General features: G+C 38.3%; 2 protein-coding genes and 1 non-coding gene across 7 annotated transcripts in view; 1 reads left to right on the top strand and 2 right to left on the bottom strand.

Moving 5' to 3' along the window:
- Positions 1 to 2,181: 2,181 nt before the first annotated feature.
- Positions 2,182 to 5,076, top strand: HMGB2 (high mobility group box 2). 2 transcript variants are annotated; one of them, XM_069493180.1, is made up of 5 exons: positions 2,182 to 2,291; positions 2,803 to 2,972; positions 3,238 to 3,383; positions 3,466 to 3,640; positions 4,233 to 5,076. In XM_069493180.1, the coding sequence occupies exons 2-5, from the start codon at positions 2,823 to 2,825 to the stop codon at positions 4,392 to 4,394; spliced, it is 633 nt and encodes a 210-aa protein (XP_069349281.1). In that variant the 5' UTR covers positions 2,182 to 2,291; positions 2,803 to 2,822; the 3' UTR covers positions 4,395 to 5,076. The 2 variants fall into 2 exon arrangements, with proteins under 2 accessions (XP_069349281.1, XP_069349280.1); XM_069493179.1 differs by having other exon boundaries at positions 2,184 to 2,266; positions 4,233 to 4,713.
- A 3,901-nt stretch (positions 5,077 to 8,977) lies between these two features.
- On the bottom strand, positions 8,978 to 9,078 carry LOC138399257 (small nucleolar RNA U13). The gene has a single exon (XR_011236145.1). It is a non-coding gene; the product is annotated as a small nucleolar RNA U13 (small nucleolar RNA).
- Positions 9,079 to 14,551: 5,473 nt separating this feature from the next.
- Positions 14,552 to 23,303, bottom strand: part of GALNT7 (polypeptide N-acetylgalactosaminyltransferase 7) — a 128,342-nt gene continuing 119,590 nt past the window's right edge. For 3 of the 4 annotated variants that reach the window (XM_069493337.1, XM_069493336.1, XM_069493339.1), the window contains 4 exons: positions 19,220 to 19,438; positions 18,457 to 18,555; positions 17,726 to 17,854; positions 14,552 to 14,689 (listed from right to left, as the gene is read on the bottom strand). In XM_069493337.1, the coding sequence (XP_069349438.1) occupies positions 14,552 to 14,689; positions 17,726 to 17,854; positions 18,457 to 18,555; positions 19,220 to 19,438 (585 nt within the window). The remainder of the gene's footprint in view (positions 14,690 to 17,725; positions 17,855 to 18,456; positions 18,556 to 19,219; positions 19,439 to 23,303) is intronic. The other variant, XM_069493338.1, reaches the window with a different exon arrangement.

The following is a 23,303-nucleotide window of genomic DNA, read 5'->3' as shown; positions in this document are numbered from 1 at the left end:
TCATAGAATGCTTTCTCTACTTCCCTATAGTCTCAGGTGATTGTCTTATGCTCCCATTATTGAAAAATTTTAATTATTATGTGTACTGTTGTTCCCTATTTTTGTCTTCCTCCACATCTTAGATTTTCTGAGGGTATTGACTATGACTTTTCATCTTTCTATTTCTATTGCTAAGCTCAATGCTTGGCATAATTAGTAAACAGTTCTCGAATGCTGAGTTTTTATTTAAGCACAACTTATTTATGCTGCAGTTTTTTTTTAAAAGAATATATTTTAAAAATATAAAATTTAATACATTTTAAAAGTATAATGCATTAGTGATCTGTTTATTGTTATTGAATAAAGTAGTATGATTTATTTTGTTAATTTGGATTTTTGTGTCCTTTTGTAGCATTTTTATAACTGTGATTTTGTAGATATATAGAAGATTCAGGCAGACATAAGAATGTTATAAACCAAAGATTATGATTAATAAAATTCTGGGCCCCTTAAATACAAGAAAATACTTCTTTTCTTTCTGAAAAACTGCCACTTCATTATTTATTTTATTGTGGTAAATCAAGTTACCATTTTAACCATTCTTAAGTGTACAGTTCACTGGCATTAAGTACATTCACAATGTTTAGCAACTACTACCCATTTCTAAGGAAAATACATTTTTTAAAATCTCGTTTTTATTAATAAATCTAGATAAAGAACTGTTGGTTCTTAAGTACTATTGAGTATGATTATCACATACAAACCAAACAGGAGCATAGTCTAACAAAGGCCAGCAAACTTACTGAAAAATTAAGACGGAATACTTAAAATCTGTCGAAACAGTCAGTGCAACCTATAGGCCAATAATAAGGTGGGGAAAACCCCTTAAAACTAAATACAACACAGAAATAGCATACTAATATGTCAGTTAAAATCCTCCTACCTTGGAACAAGCAGCATGTGAAGCTGGTAAGCTGTAAGGTAAGGTAGCTTTGGTGCGCTCTCACTAGATTTTAAAACAGGTTCTAAACGCTGTAAAATGTGGCTGTAGGCAGTTTGGCCAACATATGCAACTGGGGGTGGGATGGGGAGCATCTGTTGCTTTCGTGGGATCCTCAATCCTTAAAAACTATCACGTTGGAGGGAAGGGACCGTGAATACCCAGGCGAAGGCTAAGCCAGCCAGAGGCAGGCAGCCGCCAGGGCCCGGGGCTCCCGCGCAGCGCCCGGCCGGGGTGTGGGGTCCCCGGCGCTCCGGGCCTGGAATTCCCGACTCCGCTGGGGGGCGGGGCTGGGGAGAGGCCGCCGCCGCCCCTTCGGGACCCAAGGGCTCCCTTGTTTACCTCCCAGCATTTGGCATCCGAGACAAAGAGGGAAGGGAGGAGGGATCCCGAGTTAAACTCCCCGGGCGGGAAGGGTCCCGCTTTAAGACGGTTTTGTAGCACCTCACGAGAGGCGGGAACCGCTGCCTCCGCCCCTTTCCGAGGCCCCGGGCCTCGTCTCCCTCAGGTCCTCAGCCAGCCTCAGCGACAAGAGGGGGAGCTGGGCACTCGCTCCGCCAAGCAAATTTCTCAGTCTCCCCGCACCAGGTATTATTCTCCGGACGGCGCGGGGAGACCCCGCAGGGCCTCAGCGCAGCGACTACAGCTCCCAGGAGCCAGCGCTGCGGGCCGAGCTGGCGCGGAGGAGAGACAGGCCTAACAGCGGTCGGATGGAGTCAGGGCAGGCTTCTCGGTTACCTTACCGCCCGCAAACCGAGCCGCCGCGGTAGCCCAGCCCGGGAGAACAACCCCCCAGCTCCCCGACTCCGTATTTTTAAATCTGGCGGGACTTTCCCCCTGGAGCCAACCACTCCCACCGTCTACGGCCCTAGCCAGTCAGCGTGAGGCCCGCCATTTTTCAAACCTTTTTCCTGCCGCCAATCAGGATCGAGCAGTACATTCCTCTCCTGACCGGTTCTAACGGGTCTGGGAGTTAACGACCTGGGCGACCCACCGAACCTGCTAGGCTGGGGCTGGAGGGCCGAGCCCAGCGAGACACCGACCAATCGTAAGCCTCCATGGTGAGGGGGCGGGGACTCTTCAGGTTTGAATACTCCTCGGAACCAATCAAAGAGGTGGGGGTGTGGCCTGTGGCCGGCTCGTCAAGTTACCGTGGCGCGGAGAACTCTGCAAAACAAGAGGCTGAGGATTGCGTTAGAGATAAACCAGTTCTCGCCGGAGCTCGGGGAGGGAGCGTCCCTGTGGTCTCCGGCTGCTGTGCGGGACTCTGAGGAGAAGCTCGAGCAGGCAAGAATCCCCTCCGAACCCTCGGGCTCGTGGGCTTGCTGTCCCCCTTCCCTCAGAGCCCCCTCCGCGGTCTCCGCTTTCGGGGCTCGGCCCGGCGGGCGGCGAGCGGAGTTGGGGTGCGGGCTGGCGAGGGCCGGGGCTGTGGGGGGCGGGCGGAAGGCGGGAAGCTCGCCGGGCCCGGTTCCAGGAGTTTTTTGAATGTCGGTCGCGAGGCGATTAGCTTAGTCTCCGAGTGCGGCTCGCGACATGGAAGCCGGGGGGCATTTCTGTCAGGGAGCGGGTTTCGAGGGCGCACGCGGCGTCCCCGGCCGCGGCGTCTCGGGCCCCGGGAGAAACTTGCGGAGCCCGCGTGCGGGGTGCTCGGCCGCGGCGGTGCGGGCCGGGCCGGCCGGGGGGCGGCGACCGCGCGGGCGGCCTGGGCGGCGGCGGCGGCGCGGGCGGGGCGGGCGCGGGTTTGGGCGGGAAGCTGCGCCCCGCGGGTGCCCGCCCTGGCAGTCGCGGGCTCCGCGCCGACGGTCCGGCTCTCTCCCCGCCAGGTAGACGCCGTTCTGCCACCATGGGCAAAGGAGACCCCAACAAGCCGAGGGGCAAAATGTCCTCCTACGCCTTCTTCGTGCAGACCTGCCGGGAAGAGCACAAGAAGAAACACCCGGACTCTTCCGTGAATTTCGCCGAATTCTCCAAGAAATGTTCGGAGAGATGGAAGGTGAGACCGGAATGCGGGTAGAGCCAAGGGTTCTCAGGTGTGCTCTTGGCTGGGGCCTTAAGCGGGCAGCTAACTTGTGAGTTTAAACTTTGTTGATGACTTACCCAAATTTCTTAAGAGATTTAAGTAGACTATTTTAGGTTTTTGCTTAAGACTGCATAAGCTGTTAACTAAGGGAAATGTGGTCCTTAAGGAGGATCTTGGTGTTTGGATTTGTATAACTTACAAGTTTGCTGTATTTCTTCTGATTATTTTATGCCCACAGACCATGTCTGCAAAGGAAAAGTCGAAGTTTGAAGATATGGCGAAAAGTGACAAAGCTCGCTATGACAGGGAGATGAAAAATTATGTTCCTCCCAAAGGTGATAAGAAAGGAAAGAAAAAGGATCCCAATGCTCCTAAAAGGCCACCGTAGGTTTTTTTTTTTCTTCATCAACCAAATTGCCCCTTGAATTTTTTCCTTCAGTTTATTAACTCTGCTGTTTCCTTTTAGATCTGCCTTCTTCCTGTTTTGCTCTGAACATCGCCCAAAGATCAAAAATGAACACCCAGGCCTATCCATTGGGGATACTGCAAAAAAACTGGGTGAAATGTGGTCTGAACAGTCAGCCAAAGATAAACAGCCATATGAACAGAAGGCAGCTAAGCTAAAGGAGAAATATGAAAAGGTACATTGTCCTTTTCCGTTTTAAAAGCTGAGATTAAAATTAAGTGGATATTTTCTAAAGAAGCATGTTGGAAATAGGTATGAAATGTAGAAAGTTGGGAAATTTAGTTAATCTTATATTAATGGTTGTCAGTTATGTTGTGAAAGGGTCTAATGAAAATTGTACACTGAAGGCAACACAGCGTAATTGAAACCTTTTCTTTTGATGGAAACCAGAGTTTGTAGCACTGGTAGATTCTTGCGTGTAGACTCATTTGTAGTTACTATAGTTATTGTAAGTCTGTTTTTTAAAAATGGAGCGCCAAATATGTAGAATTGTGTCTAAAATGTGAAGTGGTGGGGGGGGGACTGACTACCTGTGAGGTAAAGGGAAGTTAGTGAAAGTACTGATAACTGATCTAATGTTACTCCTGAAAGTTTACATCATAAACTTTTTAAAGCCTAGAGGGAACAAATACTCTTAAAACTGATTACCTTTTTAGACAGTAGTTAGGGTTATTGGTCAATAATCTTAGATTGTTTACAGCAAAGTGGTTTTCACAGTTGAGTAATGATACCGGATGCTGATTTTTATTTTTTTGACAATATTTCAGGATATTGCTGCATACCGTGCCAAGGGCAAAAGTGAAGCAGGAAAGAAGGGCCCTGGCAGGCCAACAGGCTCAAAGAAGAAGAATGAACCAGAAGATGAGGAAGAAGAGGAAGAGGAGGAAGAAGACGAGGACGATGATGAGGAGGAGGAAGATGAAGAATAAATGGCTATCCTGTAATGATGCGTATGAAGTGTGTGTGTATGCTCAGGCAATTGTTTTGCTAAGAATGTGAATTCAAGTGCAGCTCAATATTAGCTCAGTATAAAAACTGTACAGATTTTTTGTATAGCTGATAAGATTCTTTGTAGAGAAAATACTTTTACAAAAAATACAGGTTGTAGCTTTTTGAGGGGCTACTACATACAGTTAGATTTTAAAGCTTCTGATTGTTGAATGTTCCTAAATATTTAATGGTTTCTTTAATTTCTTGACTTGTGTATGGTAGCACAGCAAACTGATAGGAATTAGTATCAATAGTAAATTTTGGGTTTTTTAGGATGTTGCATTTTGTTTTTTAAAAAAAATTTTGTAATAAAATTATGTATATTATTTCTATTGTCTTTTTCTTAATATGCTAAATTAACTTTCACTTTAAAACAAAAAACAAGGACTGGAGCAGTGTCAACTTTTTTATGTTTCTGCCTGTAGTTCTTAGACACAGTTGATTTAAAAAGTGTTTTGAGGCTTAAAAAGAAAACCAAACATGCCTATATTCCAGCGTGTTCTTTAAAAATCAATCTGGAATTCAGTGAACTTTAAAAATCAATCTATGTAGTTCTACAGAAGGATTTTAAGTTTTCTTGATATTTCTTCTGTTTGTTCATTAGCTAACTTGTTCCTCAGGGTTTTGGTGTTTTCTTTTTAACCTAACACTTTGTTTTTGGGGGAAATTTCTCTTTAAGAAGGACAAGGATGTGAATCCGTACCTAAAAGCACATGAACTTTAAAGAAGAATCACCAACAAGTTTAAATTTTCTTTTAAGTTGAACTAGTTCAAGAATACCAGAGTAGATTTTGAATTAGTCACCCCTTGTCTGTGGGTTATAAGACCCCCAGTGGATGCCTGAAACCGCCCTTAGTACCAAACTATATGTACTGTTTTTTCTTATATGTGCATAGCTGTGATAAAGTTTAATTTATAAATCAAGCACAGTAAGAGATTAACAAAAATAAAATAGAACAGTTGTAGCAATATACTGTAATACGTGAATGTGGTCTCAAAATATTTTTACTGTACTGCTGGTAACTAAAACCACAGAAAGTGAAACTACAGCAAGGGAAGATTGCTGTATATCTTTTAAAAATCAGATTGGTCTTAAGCTTTGAAATTCTGTATAGCCTAAGAAAGCATTTGAGATGGTTATGATATCTTATGACTAATTTAACTGAATTTCACTAGGGTTTGTATTTACAGGGGAGGGCAGTTATTAAGGAATGCTTGGTTGAGGAAGAAGTTGCTAAAACTATTAGAAATAATTATTAGGTTATTAGTGAAACTTGGCAATCTGTTGGCTAACTGCGTATAGAAGCAACCTATTTGTTGACAATTTTATAGTTAAACTTGACAAACAATCTTAGTTACATACCAGGTTTTAAAATAGAAGTCAATATTACCCAACAATGGAAGTTTTGGTTGTCACTTATGTCATATTTGAAAAGGATGATTTTATTTCTTAAACAGGAAATATTAACCAAAGTTTTGTTCAATAGAATTCAGAAGTATTAGCATAATTACCAGAGCAAATGGACTCAAGTAAAGTCTTTGACATCTTTATGATTTCCCTCTATTAATGTAATCCCAAACTTTGATTGGGATAGGCCTCCCAAAGCCATGAAAGAACTGTTAAGTTTGCCTATATAAAAAATAAGAAATCTCTACATTCAAACTTGGGATTTTCACTGATCACAAAATGAAAACTAATTTTCAGTGTTTTCTAGTGTTAAATGACTTAATACTCTGAAACATTGGGGTAAGGTATATTAGAGACATATCTAGGTCAGGATCCCAGCCCCTTAGCTCTACCAAATAAATGCTAGCAGTATGAACTTTACCTCTGAGGTTAATTCTCCCATGGGGTCAATAGCTACTTCATGGTGTTTCAAGAGTCTCGTGTTCTGACAGCCAGACTGGAGAGTCTTCACAGTGTTTTAATGATAAGAATGTTAAAGTATTTTGAAATGGTACCCAGTGCACAGAAGAGATGTTAAATAAGAGTTTCTAAAATTGAAATAGAGTAATAGTCTGTTACCTTAAGAATTTCTAAGTACATAAATTAGACCCAAGAGGCAGACCTGTGGGTTCCTTATCACCTTTCTTTTTGAGAGTCTTTGTGACTTCCTTCATTCTGTTCTCTATATCTTAAGTTTCTAAGCTAAGAACAACTCATTCTTTTAATCAAGAGCTGCTCCAGAATAACCTCAGGATTTGAGATGGGTCCTGCCTGGCTCATGTTTGATATTCTGTAAGAGTGGATCAAAATTCCAAATCTTGAAAGACTAAACCAGGAAATTCTCAATAATCAAGACTTGGTGACTTCAAGGAGTGAATATGTTGGAAAACACTGAAATGAAGGTAAGAATTAAGTCCTATCCCAGATCAGCCACTATTAGGAGGTGTGTGTGAAAACCTTTTTAAAGAATATGTAGTGGATAGTTTGTGTTTTTTATTGATTCCTGGATACCTTGTTCTCTCAGGGGGCAACCTGAACAATGCAATCATTTATCCTTCAAGAAAGACGTAATCATAATGTGTGTGTGCTTATTGGTATTACACACGTGAAAGCTTACTATTAATATATACAAGTATATTTTTCTCCTTAATCTCATCATTTTGGAGATCTCAATACAACAGCTGTCGCATTCTTTTAGTTACCTGTATAGTATCCCATTGAATAGATCATAATTTAACCAGTTCCCTAAGGATAATTATGTATGCATTTTTTTCCTTAAAGAAAAATGTTGGTGTGAATATCCTTGTATGTGATGTCACACATGAAAAAAGTCCTGTAAGTGGAGTACCTGGGCCAACGGGCATGCACATTTAAAAATTTGCTAGTTAAAATAGCTAAAACTTGTAATTAATATATACCAAAAACTTGCTCTTGTTCTGCTAAAATTGCTGTCAACAGAAGTTGGACTAATGCTCCACAGCAATGCAGGTTTTGTAGTTCCTGTTTCCTCATCTCAGCAACATAGTAGTTCTCAAACTTAGTCTTTGTTAATTCTGATATATATGTAAATTGTTTTTCCTATTAGGAGTTTAGTTATTTTTTATGTTTAAGAGCCATTTGTGTTCTTTCCTGTGGTCTTTTCTCATTGGTCTGTTTATTAATAATTCATGTGTATTAAGGAAAATGACCCTTTGTGACATGTAAATATTTTTCTCTGTCATTTGTCTTTTGACTTTATGATGCTTTTTTTGTGCAGAGGTTTCTTATTTTTATGTAGGCAAATTTATCAGTTCTTTCCCTGGTACGTTTTTTTGGGAGGCCTTTCCCACTCAAAGATTATAAAACTGAAAGACCATATAAACAATTGTACTTTGGTTTCTTTTTTAAAAAATTTAATTAAATCTTTGATCCTTCTGGAATTTATTTTGGTGCAAAAACTAAGGTGGGGGCTCAAATTTCTTTCCTAGTATCAGTCACTACTTTTGTTTTTTCATCTATAAAAGCAGGGATGGGTTAGAAGATCCTAAAGTCCCTTAGGTAGCAAAGCACTCACTGCAAACTTGGCCAATAGATGACAGTATGCATTTTGGTAAGTATTTAGCCTTTTCACAGCATTGTTTACTTTAAACAGTAAATCATAAGCTTGTCTGAGAATAGTACAACATCTTAAACCTGACTTTTATTTGCTACATATATCACTAAAAATGTTTTACAAAGCAGTAGTGATTTTATTTCTTGGAGAATAGCAAGAAGAAAGCTAAAGGGGCTGTTAGCCATTGCATAAGATTTAGTCCTTTAAAAATGGAACTCCATACCTTTCTAGAAATAGGTATTTGAGGATTAGTTCTTCATGATACTCTTACTAAGAGACTATTGACATTTTTAGGATATTTATTGACATTAGGAAATGCAGAGACCTATAGAGACTAGACAGGGAAAAGGGCTGGTTGTGGTGAAGTGAAGGAGCATATGGGAAAGTAAGCTCCCCAGGAGTTTGAGGCTGCAGTGAGCTATGATGACACCACTGCACTCCAGCCTGGGCAACAGGAAGATCCTGTCTCAAAAAAAAAAAAAATGTGAGGGCGGTGAAATTTGTTTTTGTATACTCTTGTACCCTTAGTGCCAAAAACATAGTGTTCTATGTATATTGATAAACATACAAATACTCGGGATAAAGGGAACAGCTTAGTCCTGTTACTCGATGGAAGTGTAGGATTCTCAGATCTCCCAAATTTTCAAGTGGAACCAGAAATCTATATTTAAAAAATTGTGAAATCTGAATTTTAAATACAGCATTGGCAGTGAATTCAAAATTTCAGGTCAAAGAACAAATGTTTATGGTAGAGATTCTGCCCAAATGTCATCAGTTTGCCACATCTATAAAAATTGTGTAGGTAAATAAAAGATTATTAATAGTAAATTTACTTGAATCAGGTCTGTTGATAAAGTTTATGTAAACCTTATAGCTAAGCATTGTTTTTATAATTAAGAAACCCTTCTTGCCCTGATAAGAAATTCAGCTTTTTATCCTGCAGTAAAGGTAAATATAGACAGGTTTCTTTTTTTTCTTCTTCATGTCAGATGGGTTATGTGCCGAGGTCTTAACAAAGATTGATGGAGGCACATCTCACGCATGTGCATGAAAACCCAATCATGCTTATGAACTACAAAAAGATCTAGCAGAAGTTTCAATGGAACTTCATTGTGTTACTGGGCCTTTATTCTTCAGAATTTAACAATGCAGACTTCTTTTAACGAGGCTCATCCTAGGTGTTACTACATCTATAGAATAGTGACTTAGGAGCACAACTAGACTGTCACATTTAAAGGAAAGAAAAATAACTTTTAAGCAGTATGTAGCTTACATTTCAGAACTGGAAATGGCCTTCATATCATTTAGTCCAGTCTCCTTTCTTTAGAAAGAAATGGCAACCAACTTGGACATTGTCCTAGGGCAGGTAAGAGATAGTAAAACTCATTCACACTTATATAATTTAGTTCTTCACATTTTTCCAAAAAATTACATAGTTTATGCAAAAAAAAAAAACAAAAAACGTAAAAATACAAAGGGAAAAAACAAGATTATGAAAAATTAAAAGTGAGGTGGTGAATCAGTTTGAATAAGGCTCTGTTTTTCTTACTGGTTTGGTCATACCAGACAACTTATAACCTCTGTTTTCTCATCTGTAAAATTTGAAATTTTTTTGAGGATTAAGTGAGGTAATACATTTATCCTATTGGCAAGAAATAGTAAATGCTCAATAAATATTAGCTAAAAGCATATACATACCAAGGTATATGAGTTGATACAGGTGCTGATAGAGTATCAGATTCAGTTCTGAGATTCTTGACAGTCTAGGTGGAGAAGAAAATTAAGTTAACATGGGAAACACATGTTTTTAGGAGAGTTTTTCCTAGCACCAAATGTAAATTCATCCCACAGGGTTCTAGGCATATTGAGTACTGGAGTTGATTGTCTTTGACCCCAATACTGAATTTGTGGACTTGGACAAGTTATTTAACCTCTCCTGTATAAAAGTGCAACTTGACGTATATTTACTTTTAGTTGCTTTTGATATTTATAAAAGGTTCTGAGTAAAGTCTTTTGGAAATTGTCTTTTTCACTTAACCCTATATTACTGAAACGTTTATAACTAGTTCATTCATATCACAATTCATTCATTCTTCTGTTGATGGGCATTTAAGGTTGTTGCCAGGGTGTGTGCTATTGCAAATGGTAGTGCTATAAAAATTGCTGTATAGATCTGGTACTCAAGTGCACTCCCCTCCACTAACCTGCCTTGTAAATTCCAGCTGTTTTAGAAGCCCCAAACTCCCTCTCTGCCTCCTCAGCTCAGTGATATCACCACTCAGCTCTACTCCTTGTATCATAGTCGGGAACATTATCCCCAAAAAACAGACATGGTGAACCTGAGGTTTACCCGTGTATTTCCCTTCTTTTAAATATCAGTCTGCTTTGGCTGTTACCCAATTCCTGAAAACAGTTGCTTCATATATTTTGTCGTTTTATAGTTTAGGATAGGATAAGTCCAATACCAATTACTACGTCATAGCCAGAAGTATAAGTCTATTCATCTCTATTTTCTACTAGAAGTTCTAGTTTTGTTTTGGGCTTTTAATCCTTAATATAGCTGGAGTTTATTTGCTCCAAGAGAAATTTAAAGATAATTTAAAGGATGCACTATCTGAGATATTCTTCAAGATGCGCTTAGTTCTATCCAAGAATTGAACTGAAAACTACATTCTACACAGGGTATGTGATTGGCATGAGGTGGAGATAATTTTTTCCCTTAAGGTAATCATTTCACCCCCAGTTTCTTTAACTTCTGGTCTTCATTTCTTCACTTGTAAAGTTGGGGGGGGAATGATATCTGATATATGAAACACATGCACACACACATAGTATTTATGGAGGTCTGCAACATAGCTGTCTTACTCTTCTGATTAAAGACAGATTTTAAGACTTTGAAACTTGAATAATAGTTAACATTTATATTACCTTGACTATGTGCCAGGAACTATTCTAAGCACTTTAGATATGTTAACTGTTTAAATCCTAATGACAGCCCTATAAAATAGGCACTATTATTTCCCCCATTCTACAAATGAGGAAACTGAGGTATAAGAGGTTAAATAATTCATACCCAAGGTCATACAGATAATTTATAGTGGAACAGGGATTCGACTACAGACTTCAGAGTCCACCATACTGTATATACTGCCATTCAGATGAGCAGATTTTAATATTCTATTACGAAAATTAAGGAGCCCTCCATCTACCTCTGCTCAGATATAGGCCTGAGGCCCGATTCATTCAGAAAACAAATCTACCCATGCTCTATTATGAGCATTTTATAACCTTAAAAATCAGAATTAGAAAGCAATTGTTGGATCTAAAGAGGCTCTAAAGAGAGCGTCTTTTTCATCTCAAGTTCCAGGTATAGTGGTCCTCCAAAACAATTCTCTCTTCTGTCCAATTTCTTACAGCAGATTGTTTCTAATGAATAGTATACATTTTCATAGTGCTTAATACTTTTTGGTGGCTCTCACATGGAATAATTTGCATATATCTAAACTATTGGCCTACTAGATATCTGGCTCTGGTCTTGTTAGGTACCTGCCATGTTTTCCATTGAATTATATATGGAGTGTTTTTTCTTTTCAATTACATTCTGTCCAGAAATGAAATATATTTCAAGATCCCTGTAAGAGACTATCTTAAGAAATAAGTGAGCCCCTATTTAGTCTGGTGCTGTCACTTTCAATTTTCTTAGCCTACCTCTACAGCACTTAAGCATTGGGAGACATGACATTAAGTCAGTTGAGACAACTCAACACAGCCACTTACTTGAATCTGTTAGCAGTCACATCTTCTCTTGACATGTTGTGTTTTGTACCACAGGTCCTATGGACTATGTCTAATTTCATTTCTCTTCTCTCTACTCACTTATTCTGTCAGGTTGTAAAGAATTTTGATTTAAAGATATTTTTGCTTCTAGTAGGAAATTACATAGTATAATCCACTGCTAAGAAAGATATATGTTGCTAGGGTTATTTTTTAATAATTGGATAGGTGACTTTAAAAAATTCCTATACATAGGCAAACAGGTAAAGATAAACTATGTTTCCTTCCTACAGATATGTAAGATCTGAGTATTCTAAGCATGTGTAACAGAATTCTAACACTCCAGCATATACATACTCAACTATGGTTTATAATATTTTAGCTATTAAGTGTATCTTGTAAACAATAAAATCAAGTAATTCTTTCAAATGTGCAGTGTTTAAATTTAGAAATAATTACAAGTAATGAAAAAACTCAAGGATTAAAATACAATATTTTATTTTTTCTCACCTAAAAAACAAGCAACCCAGATTAAGATATACATAAACTTCTCAAATTTACCCTAATAAAATTTTGAATATTTATACAATTTCTACAGAAACGTACAGTGTATCAAAATCTGCATAAATCAAATTTATAAAATGTGTAGAAATGCATAGTGATATTATCAACTTACAAAGCAAGGATATGGGAATTATTTCCAAAGCAGCCTACCGTAGAAAATAGTCATCATGGCAGCAGCTTCTGATGTTTCTTGTTTGGTAAGGTTTCTGATTTCAGTACATAGAATCATATTCATAGAGTATCTTAATGAATTGCACAAAATACCCATTTAAAATTTACATGCACAGTTCATTGCCACCTTTCTTGGGCCTATGCATAGTTAACAAGATTATAATCTACTCAACTTGCAAAATGGAGCCTGCTTGCAAACACACAAGTAAAGTATCAATTCTCTCTTAGTTTCTTTTTTATGGTTGATTTATTTTGCAATTACATAAGCATATAAATGTATTCCTTTTAAACATCTTTAGAGAGGAAAGTTAAAATGGTTGGTCACACATCAGTAGCAAAATACAAATTGACAATTCGAAATTATAAATAAAACTCTGTTGAGGATGTTTAATTTTGACTCTCCAAATTTAAGAGCTAAGCTTGGAAGAAACAAATTTGTAGGCTTTTCTGTTACATAAATGTAAGTTTTTTCTTTTTTAAGCTTTAATTAAAAACATTTCCCTCTTAAATTAAAAAATATATATATTTCCCTCTGGCAGTAGTTTGTGAATTCCTTTCATTGTAATGACATCATGATTGCAAGATCAATAATGCTTAATTTACTTGCCATTCCCCACCTTATCACATTGTTTTATTAAGCACTCAATTTAGGCATTTTAATCTTTTGGATGATAAAAGATATTTATTTAGAAATTAAAATCTAATTAACCATTTGTAGTATTTGGTTCTCCTATAGTAGGTACTATCTTAATAAATGTTTAAATCCAAATAAATCTTTTCACAGGAAAAGTACTAATAAAAATATGATTCCTAAAAAGAAATTAAGAAACACTAGGGAACTAACACCCAATCTAACATTAAGTATTTAAACATTTGTTAATGAACTATATTCTTAGACTTTTTTTTTAAATTTTAAAAACATGCAGGGAATTTCATTTGGATGAAGATAAAAATGAAACATCAATTCACTCTTGGATTCATAGGTTGCACAGCTAGGTTACAATGCACAGGAATTTTATAAGGCTTAATCTAATAAGGGCTTGGAAATTCTTCAGTCAGAATGAACCTTTGACATGTTTATAGTGGTGTTTTGTCGTTTTTTGTTACTCCCCTTTCAAGTTTCAAAATTGAGAATTATTTATAGTTTTCTATAGTGACAGATACTGAAGAAAAGTAAATCCCAAATGTTAGTGGACAGTTTCTCTAGTTAGAAGACTCCTTTGCAATCCTAGGTGTGTTGGCATGGACAGAGGGCACTGGGAATGCCAGCAGGTAAGGAAGATAATGCCACACAACTTCAAACCCTCTGGAATAGCCTTGGGATGTTCCATATTATTTCTTTTTTAAGCTAAACAACATTCAACTTCATAGCAAACGGCAGCACATAAATTCATTTCTGAGTAGTAAAAGTATTACCCATACAGGTGACAATTCCATCATTACCATCCTATAAATTTCATCAAAAGCTCTTGAAATATATACTGAGAAATGAAAGAGGCACTAAATGTGTTGAAATTCACCTTTCAAAAAAGCAGCATGACTGTGAAGGAAGGCCACCTTGGCTAATAACCTGTGGCAGTGCTTCAAAAAGATGTAAAATTAAATAAAGACACAACAGGTTGATAATTACCAATTCATATATGAAAGTCTGGTTACTCCAACCTTTTTTCAAGTGTGTTTAAAAAAAAAAAAAAAATCAAACTGCCTTTCAGACCCCTGAGTGTAATCCCAAAAAAGACAACATGCTTTTAACTCTATTCTAATAAAACAGAGCTAAAGGCACAAATTACCAACATCATCTAAAAACAAAACAAAAAAGATGTAAACATCTACAAAGTTTAAGGTAAAAGCAGTTTTGTAAACAGTAACTGCAGATGATAATGTTATTGTAAAATCACAGTTTATCAATGTCCTTCAAACTGATCAGGAGGTTCTGGGTTCGGAGCTGTACAGAGTTAATAATAATAGTTGCAGCAGGTTTCAGGCGGTTTTCAGTCCTGTATAAATTTACTTGTCAGTAGGTAGGTTATTGGTTTCTTTTATTCTTTCTAAACACTATGAATGTTATTCATTTCCCACTTTTGAGTCATTTTATTGGAGTCACAATTGGAGATGAATACTTGATGTAGGACCTCTGAGCGATCTAAGCACTTTCCTGAAGGAATGTGAGTAAATCTGTGCAGGTTCTGGAAAACAGAGTAAGGAAAAAGAAGTTTTAAAATTTGGACTCTTGATATCACTGACATTAAAAGAAGCTGCTACCTAACTTTCCAAAGAAGACAATTCAAACAAATGGACAAGCTTATACCAACCATACCTCGGACTTTGCATTTCTTGTGATTGTCAGTCTTCTAAGTAGTCCTAAGTTCTTTTATTAAGTCACAATATACTGCTGGTACCTCAAATTCAATGTATACAAACCTAAATTCATTATCTTCCCCTCCAAACATACTTCTCTGGTTCCTATCTTGGCTAATGACGATACCAGTTTTCCAGTCCTCAGGAAATATTGTACTTTCCCTCATTCATTCATATTACAACAGCCACTGAAGAATGATATTTGCAACATCTCTGGTTTATGTCCCTTCTCATCCCCACTGCAGATGCCCTAGGTTAGCTCTCATCATATGTTGTAGGTTTCTTCAATTATAGTTTGGGGCTTCTCCAAGTGTGGTCCTCATTGGGTCTGTAAGGCTGAAACTATTTTCATAATAATACAAAGACCCCATTCGCCCTTTTTACTATTTATTTTGACATTCATACTGATGGTGCAAAACCAACGGTAAGGAAAACCGCTGGGGCCTTAGCATGAATCAAGCAGTGACACCAAACTATGCTGGTACCTGTAGTTGGATTCTTCACTGCCACACACAGTTAAAAAAGAAAATGCCGGTTTCACTTAAGGATGTCCTTGATGAAGTAGCAACACTTATTAATTTTATTTAGTTTTGACCTTTGAGTATACTTTTTAAAATACTCTATGAGGTGGAACAGGAAATATGTATAAAGTACTTCCACATAATGAAGTGCAATGCTTGAGGATACCATACATTGCTACCACTTACTAAGTTGTGCAGAACCAAAGAATAATTGCCACAGTGATCTGAAAAGGCTATTCCATTACCCCTTTCTTTTCCAACCACATATTGGAGTGAAGCTGGATTTTCTCATATACATCAACTAAAACAATATACTGCATCAGAATGAAGGCAGAAACAGTATGAGAATCTGGCTGTCTTCTATATTAAACCAGACATTAAAGAGATTTGCAAAAATATAGAATAATGTCATTCTTCTCACTATTTTTATGGAAAAATATTGTTATTTTTCATTAAAAATGTTATTTAGATTAAAATGTGATAGGATTATTAGTTACTTTTGCATGAATTAATATATAAAAATTTAACAAATTTCTCAGCTTTTAACTTCTAATTCTGGAAATATTGTTGGTGATAACCTACATAAACAAAAGCTGTTTGGGCAAGTTTCATTAATTGTTAAGAGCATAAAGGGAATCCAGAGGCCAGAAAGTTTGAAAACTGCTGCTTAAGCTGATCTCCTGGCTTCATCAGTCTATACTTTACGTGTTTTCAGAATTATTTTCCTAACAGTACCCATTGTTTCTGATCACCACCTTCCTCAAATAATGTCAATCGCTTTCCAAAACTTACAAAATGAAGTTCAATTTCTTTCCTATGGAACACAATTCAGGGATACCGGACTAAATGTGATTCTTAGAATTTCCTATGCATTTTGATGCCATGCCTTCAGTTTTCTTATTTATCATCCAAGGAAAGCTTTTTTATATTTCAGGACCTAGTGCAATGAAATAATTCCTCCTATTTTCCTTTTTGCTGTCCTATGGCATCTTGTTTATTTTTATTTTTGCATCTTTGTCTTCTCTGCCATTGTACTATAGTGCACTTTAACCTATTTTTTGAAACGTCACACACTGCACCACATCATTGGGCTTCAGCACACATTTAGGAATGTCTAATACATAAATGTATTTTCAGTGCTGTGTTCTCTAAAATATCTAAAACATGTTCTTTCCATTTTTTGTCCATTACTTCTTCTTCTTCTTCTTCTTCTTTTTTTAAAGACTGGGTCTTGCTGAGCTCAAGTGATCCTCCTGCCTCAGCCTCTCAAGTAGCTGGGATTATGGGCATGTGCCACCACGCCCAGCTTTTATCCATTAGTTTCTGGGCTGCTAACCTTCTTTTACTAATTTACTAATACTGTTATCACTGACTCCTACATTTATTGCTATTATTCATTATTCTTTGTGAAAATACATGTTCTATTCTTCAGGGTTTATATTAATCTTATCCTTCCTAACTTGTTACAGGAAAAAAAATCAGTAGTTGATAACATGCTTACCACTTTATGGTAATTATCCACAAGTGACGACAGCAGGGAATATTAAGCTGGGTCGTAACAGTACTTCAAAGCAAACAAGTGCTTGCCTCACAGATGGGAAATGGTAACAAATACTAGGTGAGTAAATAAAATTAAGAGTTGCCACGTTCTTTCGATTTGAGGCAGCTTTCCCAGCTTATTGTTTCATAAAAATTTGATTTATTTTAGCCAAATTTTAGGCTTTGAAGACCATACATAAATCCATTGTAATCCTCAACTTGCCACAGAGCTGTAAATACTCAGAGGTGGAACAGAAAAACCGTCCCAGCATGGTCAAGTGAATAACTAAATTTGACCTTTAAAGCAAGAAACTGGCTACATGTATCCTGTTGTATTTAGCAACCAGCAATGATAAAGAAGTTATGAAAGGCTTCCTTTCCAAGTTTTATTAGTTTGTCTCTATCTCCACCTGCTGGACGACAAGAAATATTAACCAAATATATTTTACTTTAATGAATGGTTCACTTAAATTTTAAAAATCAGATTTTGATACAAGAACAATGGGGATGACTGCCTCACAGAACACCAATTTTCCTGTGTTTCTGAAATTGCAGTGGGTCTTCATGGACATCTTTGTGACCCCATTACATGACAATATTATACTGCAGAACAAAAGTGATGCTTCATTATGGAACAGAGTCATTCAGTGCTTGGAAAAACCTATACAAATGACTAAAGGAGAGGAAAACTCAAGCCAATGTGAATGCAAGTTTTAAGATTTACTCTTCTAAATTCTACGTGCTAGGTGTTACTGAAAATGAAATAGCACATAATATTATTTCAGGCGCTAAAATGCAGAATACCTTGAAGTACTGCCATTCCTTAAATCCATTTAGATTACAGTGTGTAATCATAACTTTTGATCCATCAGTCCCCTTTGTCAAACACTGGTCATACTGCATGAGTTGATTTGCCTCATTGATTCTGAAAAGCTACAAAAAAAAGGAGGGCGGGAGGAAGTGAGGAAGTTAGTTAACTCCTATAATTAAACTGGATGACTAATTTATTTCTCTATAATTTTTCTGTGTGGAACTATAAGTCCACAGACAGGACTTATATTTATTTTGATGTTAGTGAAGGCCTCTATTAAATGATTATGTTCTTTAGCCTCTAAGATACAGAATGGGTCATTAACACATTTTTATGTACCAACAAGGTGAGAAAATGAAAAGCAGAAACAGATCTGATAATGTTTCACAATCTAAATAATATTTGCAAAAATTGTTGTTTGGGAGCTAGGCTTCATAGTTAGGGTAGTGACAAATATATGCTCCCACCAGAATATATTTCAATTTCTTCTATTAGGTAGACATCAATTCTAGATTCTGATTGCTTATGTGAAAACCAATGCTGCTATTGTATCCATCATTTAAGTGAATGTTTTAACACTGTCAATATTTCAGAGAATGTTTTACTTTATCAAAACAAACTTACCAAATTGAAAACCAAACTAAACCGTGTGATCAATAAACCTGGCAGCTTTCAACACAGACCAATTTAAACAGAAAAGTAAGGTGATAGGAAGGTGATTTACCTGATTCCCTCCCATCCTGTGGCAGGGTCCTAGTTCAACAAAGCCTCCATTTGTTCTCCCCATGCTATCGATGCAGTAAGCAGTTTCAAAGCCTCTGATCTAAAAAAAAGAAAAGAAAAGAAAAAAAAGAACAAAGAAGCAAAAAGCAGGCAACAGTTTAATGTTTAATAAACTCTAACATAAGAGTAGAAGTTTCATGTTAAATACTGCAGTTCACAGGGAAAATCTGGGTATGTACAGTGCCAGGTTATGACTGTATTGCCAGTCTTTAAGTAGTTTCGAGCATACTTTCTGAGAAGTTTTTAGTCATCTTTGAAATTATTTATGGTCTTGAAGTCAACCTTAGAATGGGCTCATTCCAACTAAGGGCACTGGCCTATAGATTTCCATAAAATACCACAGAAGAAAAAATAGAATGATACGATTTCAGAATTGTGATAATTCATGTGAATGAGAAGCGAATAAAGTACAGCTACCTAACCACAAAAATAACTGACACTGGCTCTAGCTGTCGAGGGCAGGGAAGTGGCAGGTGCTGGAGGAGGGAGGGGACGTGCGACAGGCCAGAAAGCCACATGTGCAAAGGCTGGGCAGGCAGCTGTGGTTGTCTGGTGGAGGGCAGTGGATGCTACCAGCCGGGGTTTACCCAAACGTTTCCCCAAGAATTCTCTTTCACTCACACATTTCCACCTCTCTCTGCCTTCTCCCAAACTCAGACTCCAAACACATACACTTTGAGATGTGAAGATCCGCTGGTACTTACTTCTCCCCATTCCACATTTTTGGGTGGCAAAGGGTAGTGTGAGGGGATATCATAAGCTATTTCTTCCATAAACCACTTGAAGCTTTTGCAGTTGTGATCTTCTCGAAATTTTTTCAGCTCCGATATATCCCCGTATGGTAATGCCTTTGATTCAGGACGACTGGCGTAGAAGTAGTCTTTGTATTCATCCCACCAGACCTCGACAACTCTAACATAATTCTGTGAAAAAGGAAATTAATAGCATTATGAAAAATATGAATAAATGTAACGCCATAAACAGCCTATGTTAGACGCATGACTTATGAGCAACGTATAGCAAACTCATTGCAAAAGGAACTGGCCTTTAATTAAACAACAAATGCAAGTGAGCTAATGACTCGAATATGTTACCTGCCAAGGAGAAAAATGTCATGTATGCTCAACTAAACAGTATGAACACAGAATCTGATACTCCTGAACTGGAAGGTCATATATTCTAAGATAATATATTCTATTCTGCTAATAGAAGAAGAAACTGAAGCCCAGAGAGGGTTTGTAAGAGCCTGGCTGGACACTGGTGCTGTTTCTCCTAGAACAATCTCTTTCTATTAGAACCAAACTACCGGTATGTTTAGGGGGAAAAAAACCTCATTTCTGAAACCACGAAAAACAATAGCTCTGTTTAATAAAACACATTTTTGCAGGTGACTTTGTTGATCTTGTTACAAATATATATATGTGATTACATCAATGTATACTTACTTGCTATTGTTGGGATGTGGCTTGTCCTGACCAAAATCATGTTAAAATTTGCTCCCCAATGTGGCAGTGCTGGCAGGTGGCGCCTGGTGGGAGGTTTTTGGGGGGCAGATCCCTCCTGTGGAGATGAGGAGGTGAGTTCTTCCCCTCACAGGACTGGGTTCATTCTCATGAGAATGGGTTGTTAAAAAGAGCCTGGGTTCCTTGATTTCTCTCCCTCGCTTCCTCTCTTGCCATGTGATCTCTTGCTCATACTCACTCCCCTTCTACTTTCTGCCAAGAGTTGCAGCAGCTTGAGGCCTCACCAGGTGGAGCTGCCCAATCTTGAACTTTCCAACCACCAGAAGTGTGAGCCAACGAAACCTCTTTTCTTTATAAATGACCTAGCCTCAAATGTTGTTGTAGCAACACTAAATGGACTAAAACAGTACTCAATCCAGTCCCTTGATCTTCTACATCACGCATCCGCAAAGTTTCTCTGTAAAGGGCCAGATGGTTAAGTATCTTTGGCTTCTTGGGCCATAAAGTCTCTGCGGCAACTATTCTCTCTGCGCAACTATATAGTTGCGGCAACTATATACAACTCTGCGGTTGTAGCGAGAAGGCAGCTCTAGACAATATGCAAACAGATGAGTGTGGCGATGCTCCAAAACAACTTTACTGAAAATGGCTGGATTTGGCCTGTTGGCCACGGTTTCTGACCCCTGTTTTACATATGGAGCAGGAATACCTAGCATACAGATTAAGCTTTTTCTAGGCTACAAGATAACTATCAAAGGATGAACATGCCCTCAGATGTATATTGTTGCAAAAGCCCAAGAGTTTAAACAGAAGTTTTTTTTAAGTAGCAGTATCCCAAAAGAACACATGATATTACTGCTAAGTATTCTGAATCCTTGCAAATCCATACAAAATTAGACACAGGCCATGTCCTCTAGACACTAGCAAACCTGAAGAGTCGTGTGTACACACGTAAGATTACGGCACCAAAAGGAAGGAGCAATGAATGGTTTGAGAGGGAGAGGGCCGGGGTGGCGCTGTGTTTTGCTCGGTACTGAGGGAGCGGTAAGTGAGGTGGGAACGGTATTCGGGGAGAAGAGAAAAGCAAATGAAGTATGGCAAGTCATAGAGCACGTGCAGTCCTGCAGGCAGTTTGTAATAACTGGAATGCAGGATTCACTGAGAGAAAACTTGCCTCACTTTCTTCATTTTAAGATGAGAATAATTAGAGCCCTTACCTCACAGTGTGTTGTGAAAATTAAGGAGTTAATCTATATACAGCATTTAGATTTATGCCTGTTACATACTAAGCACTCGATCAGCGTTAGCTATTATTAATGTAATTTAAGAACTGTGAATTTTATCCTTGAGGTAACAGCCATGAAGAAGTTTTAAGCAATAGCTGACATTAGAGTGAATTTGCAGGTGAGTGGCACTGGCGGTGTGTGGAGGGTGGACTGACAGTGGGCACAGGGACAACGGTGTGGATGGAAGAGCCACGGTGAGGGCTTGGTGAACGGCGGGTGAGGGAACAACCCTAACATGCCCCCTAAAGTTTCATTCCTGGGCAAACACAGCATACAGGGAAAGGAATTGCTTTTGAGGAAAAGTTAAAGTTCAGCTTTGACTGTGTTGAGTGAAACACTGAGGGACATCCAAGAGGATAATTCTAGAAGGCAACTGGCTATAGAGGCCTGGGGCTGAGAGGAGACATACGGGCCGGATAAACAGACCCAGCTCCTGGCACCCTGGTGGCTCAAGTGGACGGTGTTGAACTGGAGAAAACAAAACACCTGGTAGGCGCTCATTAAGTGTATGTTAATTTCACATTTATTGAGAAGTTTTTATGGTATCTAACATTTTTAGAGTGCACAAATATTTTCCTCTCAGCTCTTTTCCTTTTCCCTGCAGGACAGAACTTGAATCAAGTTGGCTGTTCAACAGTTCTTTGTGACCGTAGGTCCAACTCCAAGGGAGTTTCCTGCAATGCCAGCCACGCCTGATGTTGACATAGTGCTACCTTTGTCCATCACAGACATTCAAATCTCGTCTCCTGCTGTAGCTGCGCCTCCACGTGGCCAACTAGAAAGCTGTGTTGGTTCCTAAAGCCTTCCTGTCTCTGCTTCCGTTACCCAGTTCCCTTTTGTGAACTGTCCTAAGTTGCATCTGCAGCCAATAATAAACTTCCTTCTGCTTTTAAGGGCTCCAGAAAGTGAGGGGCATCAGAGTCACACACCTCTTAGAATTTATGAAAGCTGCCCAACCAAAAGGAACTTCCCAGCTGCTTTGCCAGGGATAGAGGCCTTCATCCTCCAAGGAGTGGGACGTTTGGCCTTCTGTAAGAAGCTTCCTTGGTTTGTTCCAGAAATAAATGTCAGCCCTGAGAGTGACTAGTCTGCGAAGAAATGCTGAAGAACTGGGTGACCCGGCCACACTGGACCATCGCCAGATCAGTATCTGCTTCTAATACTGCCCTCCCTGGCCAAACACGGCTGCGCCACATTCTGTTTCAGGAACCAGGAAGAGAGAACCACAATGCAGAGAATGGTGGGAAACAATAGAAGGAACTAGAATTATGATTTATTTTCTAATAACTGTCAGTGGGAAAGAAATCGGGGAGGACGCTCATCCCACTGAAGCAGTCCTGTGCAGTTTAAGTGAAACTTGCATTTTATTTATAAGTACAATTTTTTTTAATTTAAAAAATTTTCTAAAAACTAATATTTTTGTCTATAGGTCCATGATTTTTGATAAAATACAGATTATCCATCCTAGTTCTACATCTCTGGTATAGGCCGGAGGTAAGATTTTAATTAAATAATCATAGTGAAATAGTTATTAAAATAAACAATTTGGATGTCCCAATTAAAAGTGTCATAGTGGAAATTTCCTCTATTTTATGTGAGAGAGATGGAGAATTTGGAGACAATGCAATAAAAAAAAAGGATATTCACATTAATTTATAAATCATTGAGGGACAAGAGATATTAATCTTTTATACATACTGTTCAAAAATTTGATTTTGTTTACAAAACAAACTCCTATGATTACCTTAATTTTTAAAAACCAAACAAACATTTTACTCATGTGTAAAAAACAGAAGCTGGTATTTCCTTTTAACTACATCCCAACACATGTGTCAGTCCTTTTTGAATTTATTCGAGATACATTCATGAAGAACATTCAATATAGGAAACTCGGTAAGAATGGGGTGCAATGGGAGGTGAGGTCCCCAAGATGGCAGAGTAGGAGACAGCAGCTTTCATTCCCCCAACAGAAAACCCCAACTGCAGACAGATGTTCACAAACCAAAATAGCCCAGAGAGAGCTCCAGGGCCCATTAAAG

The sequence above is a fragment of the Eulemur rufifrons genome, chromosome 18 (genome assembly GCF_041146395.1).
Source record: "Eulemur rufifrons isolate Redbay chromosome 18, OSU_ERuf_1, whole genome shotgun sequence".
NCBI classification, from domain to species: Eukaryota; Metazoa; Chordata; class Mammalia; order Primates; family Lemuridae; genus Eulemur; species Eulemur rufifrons.
This window is presented reverse-complemented; position numbering and strand designations above follow the sequence as displayed.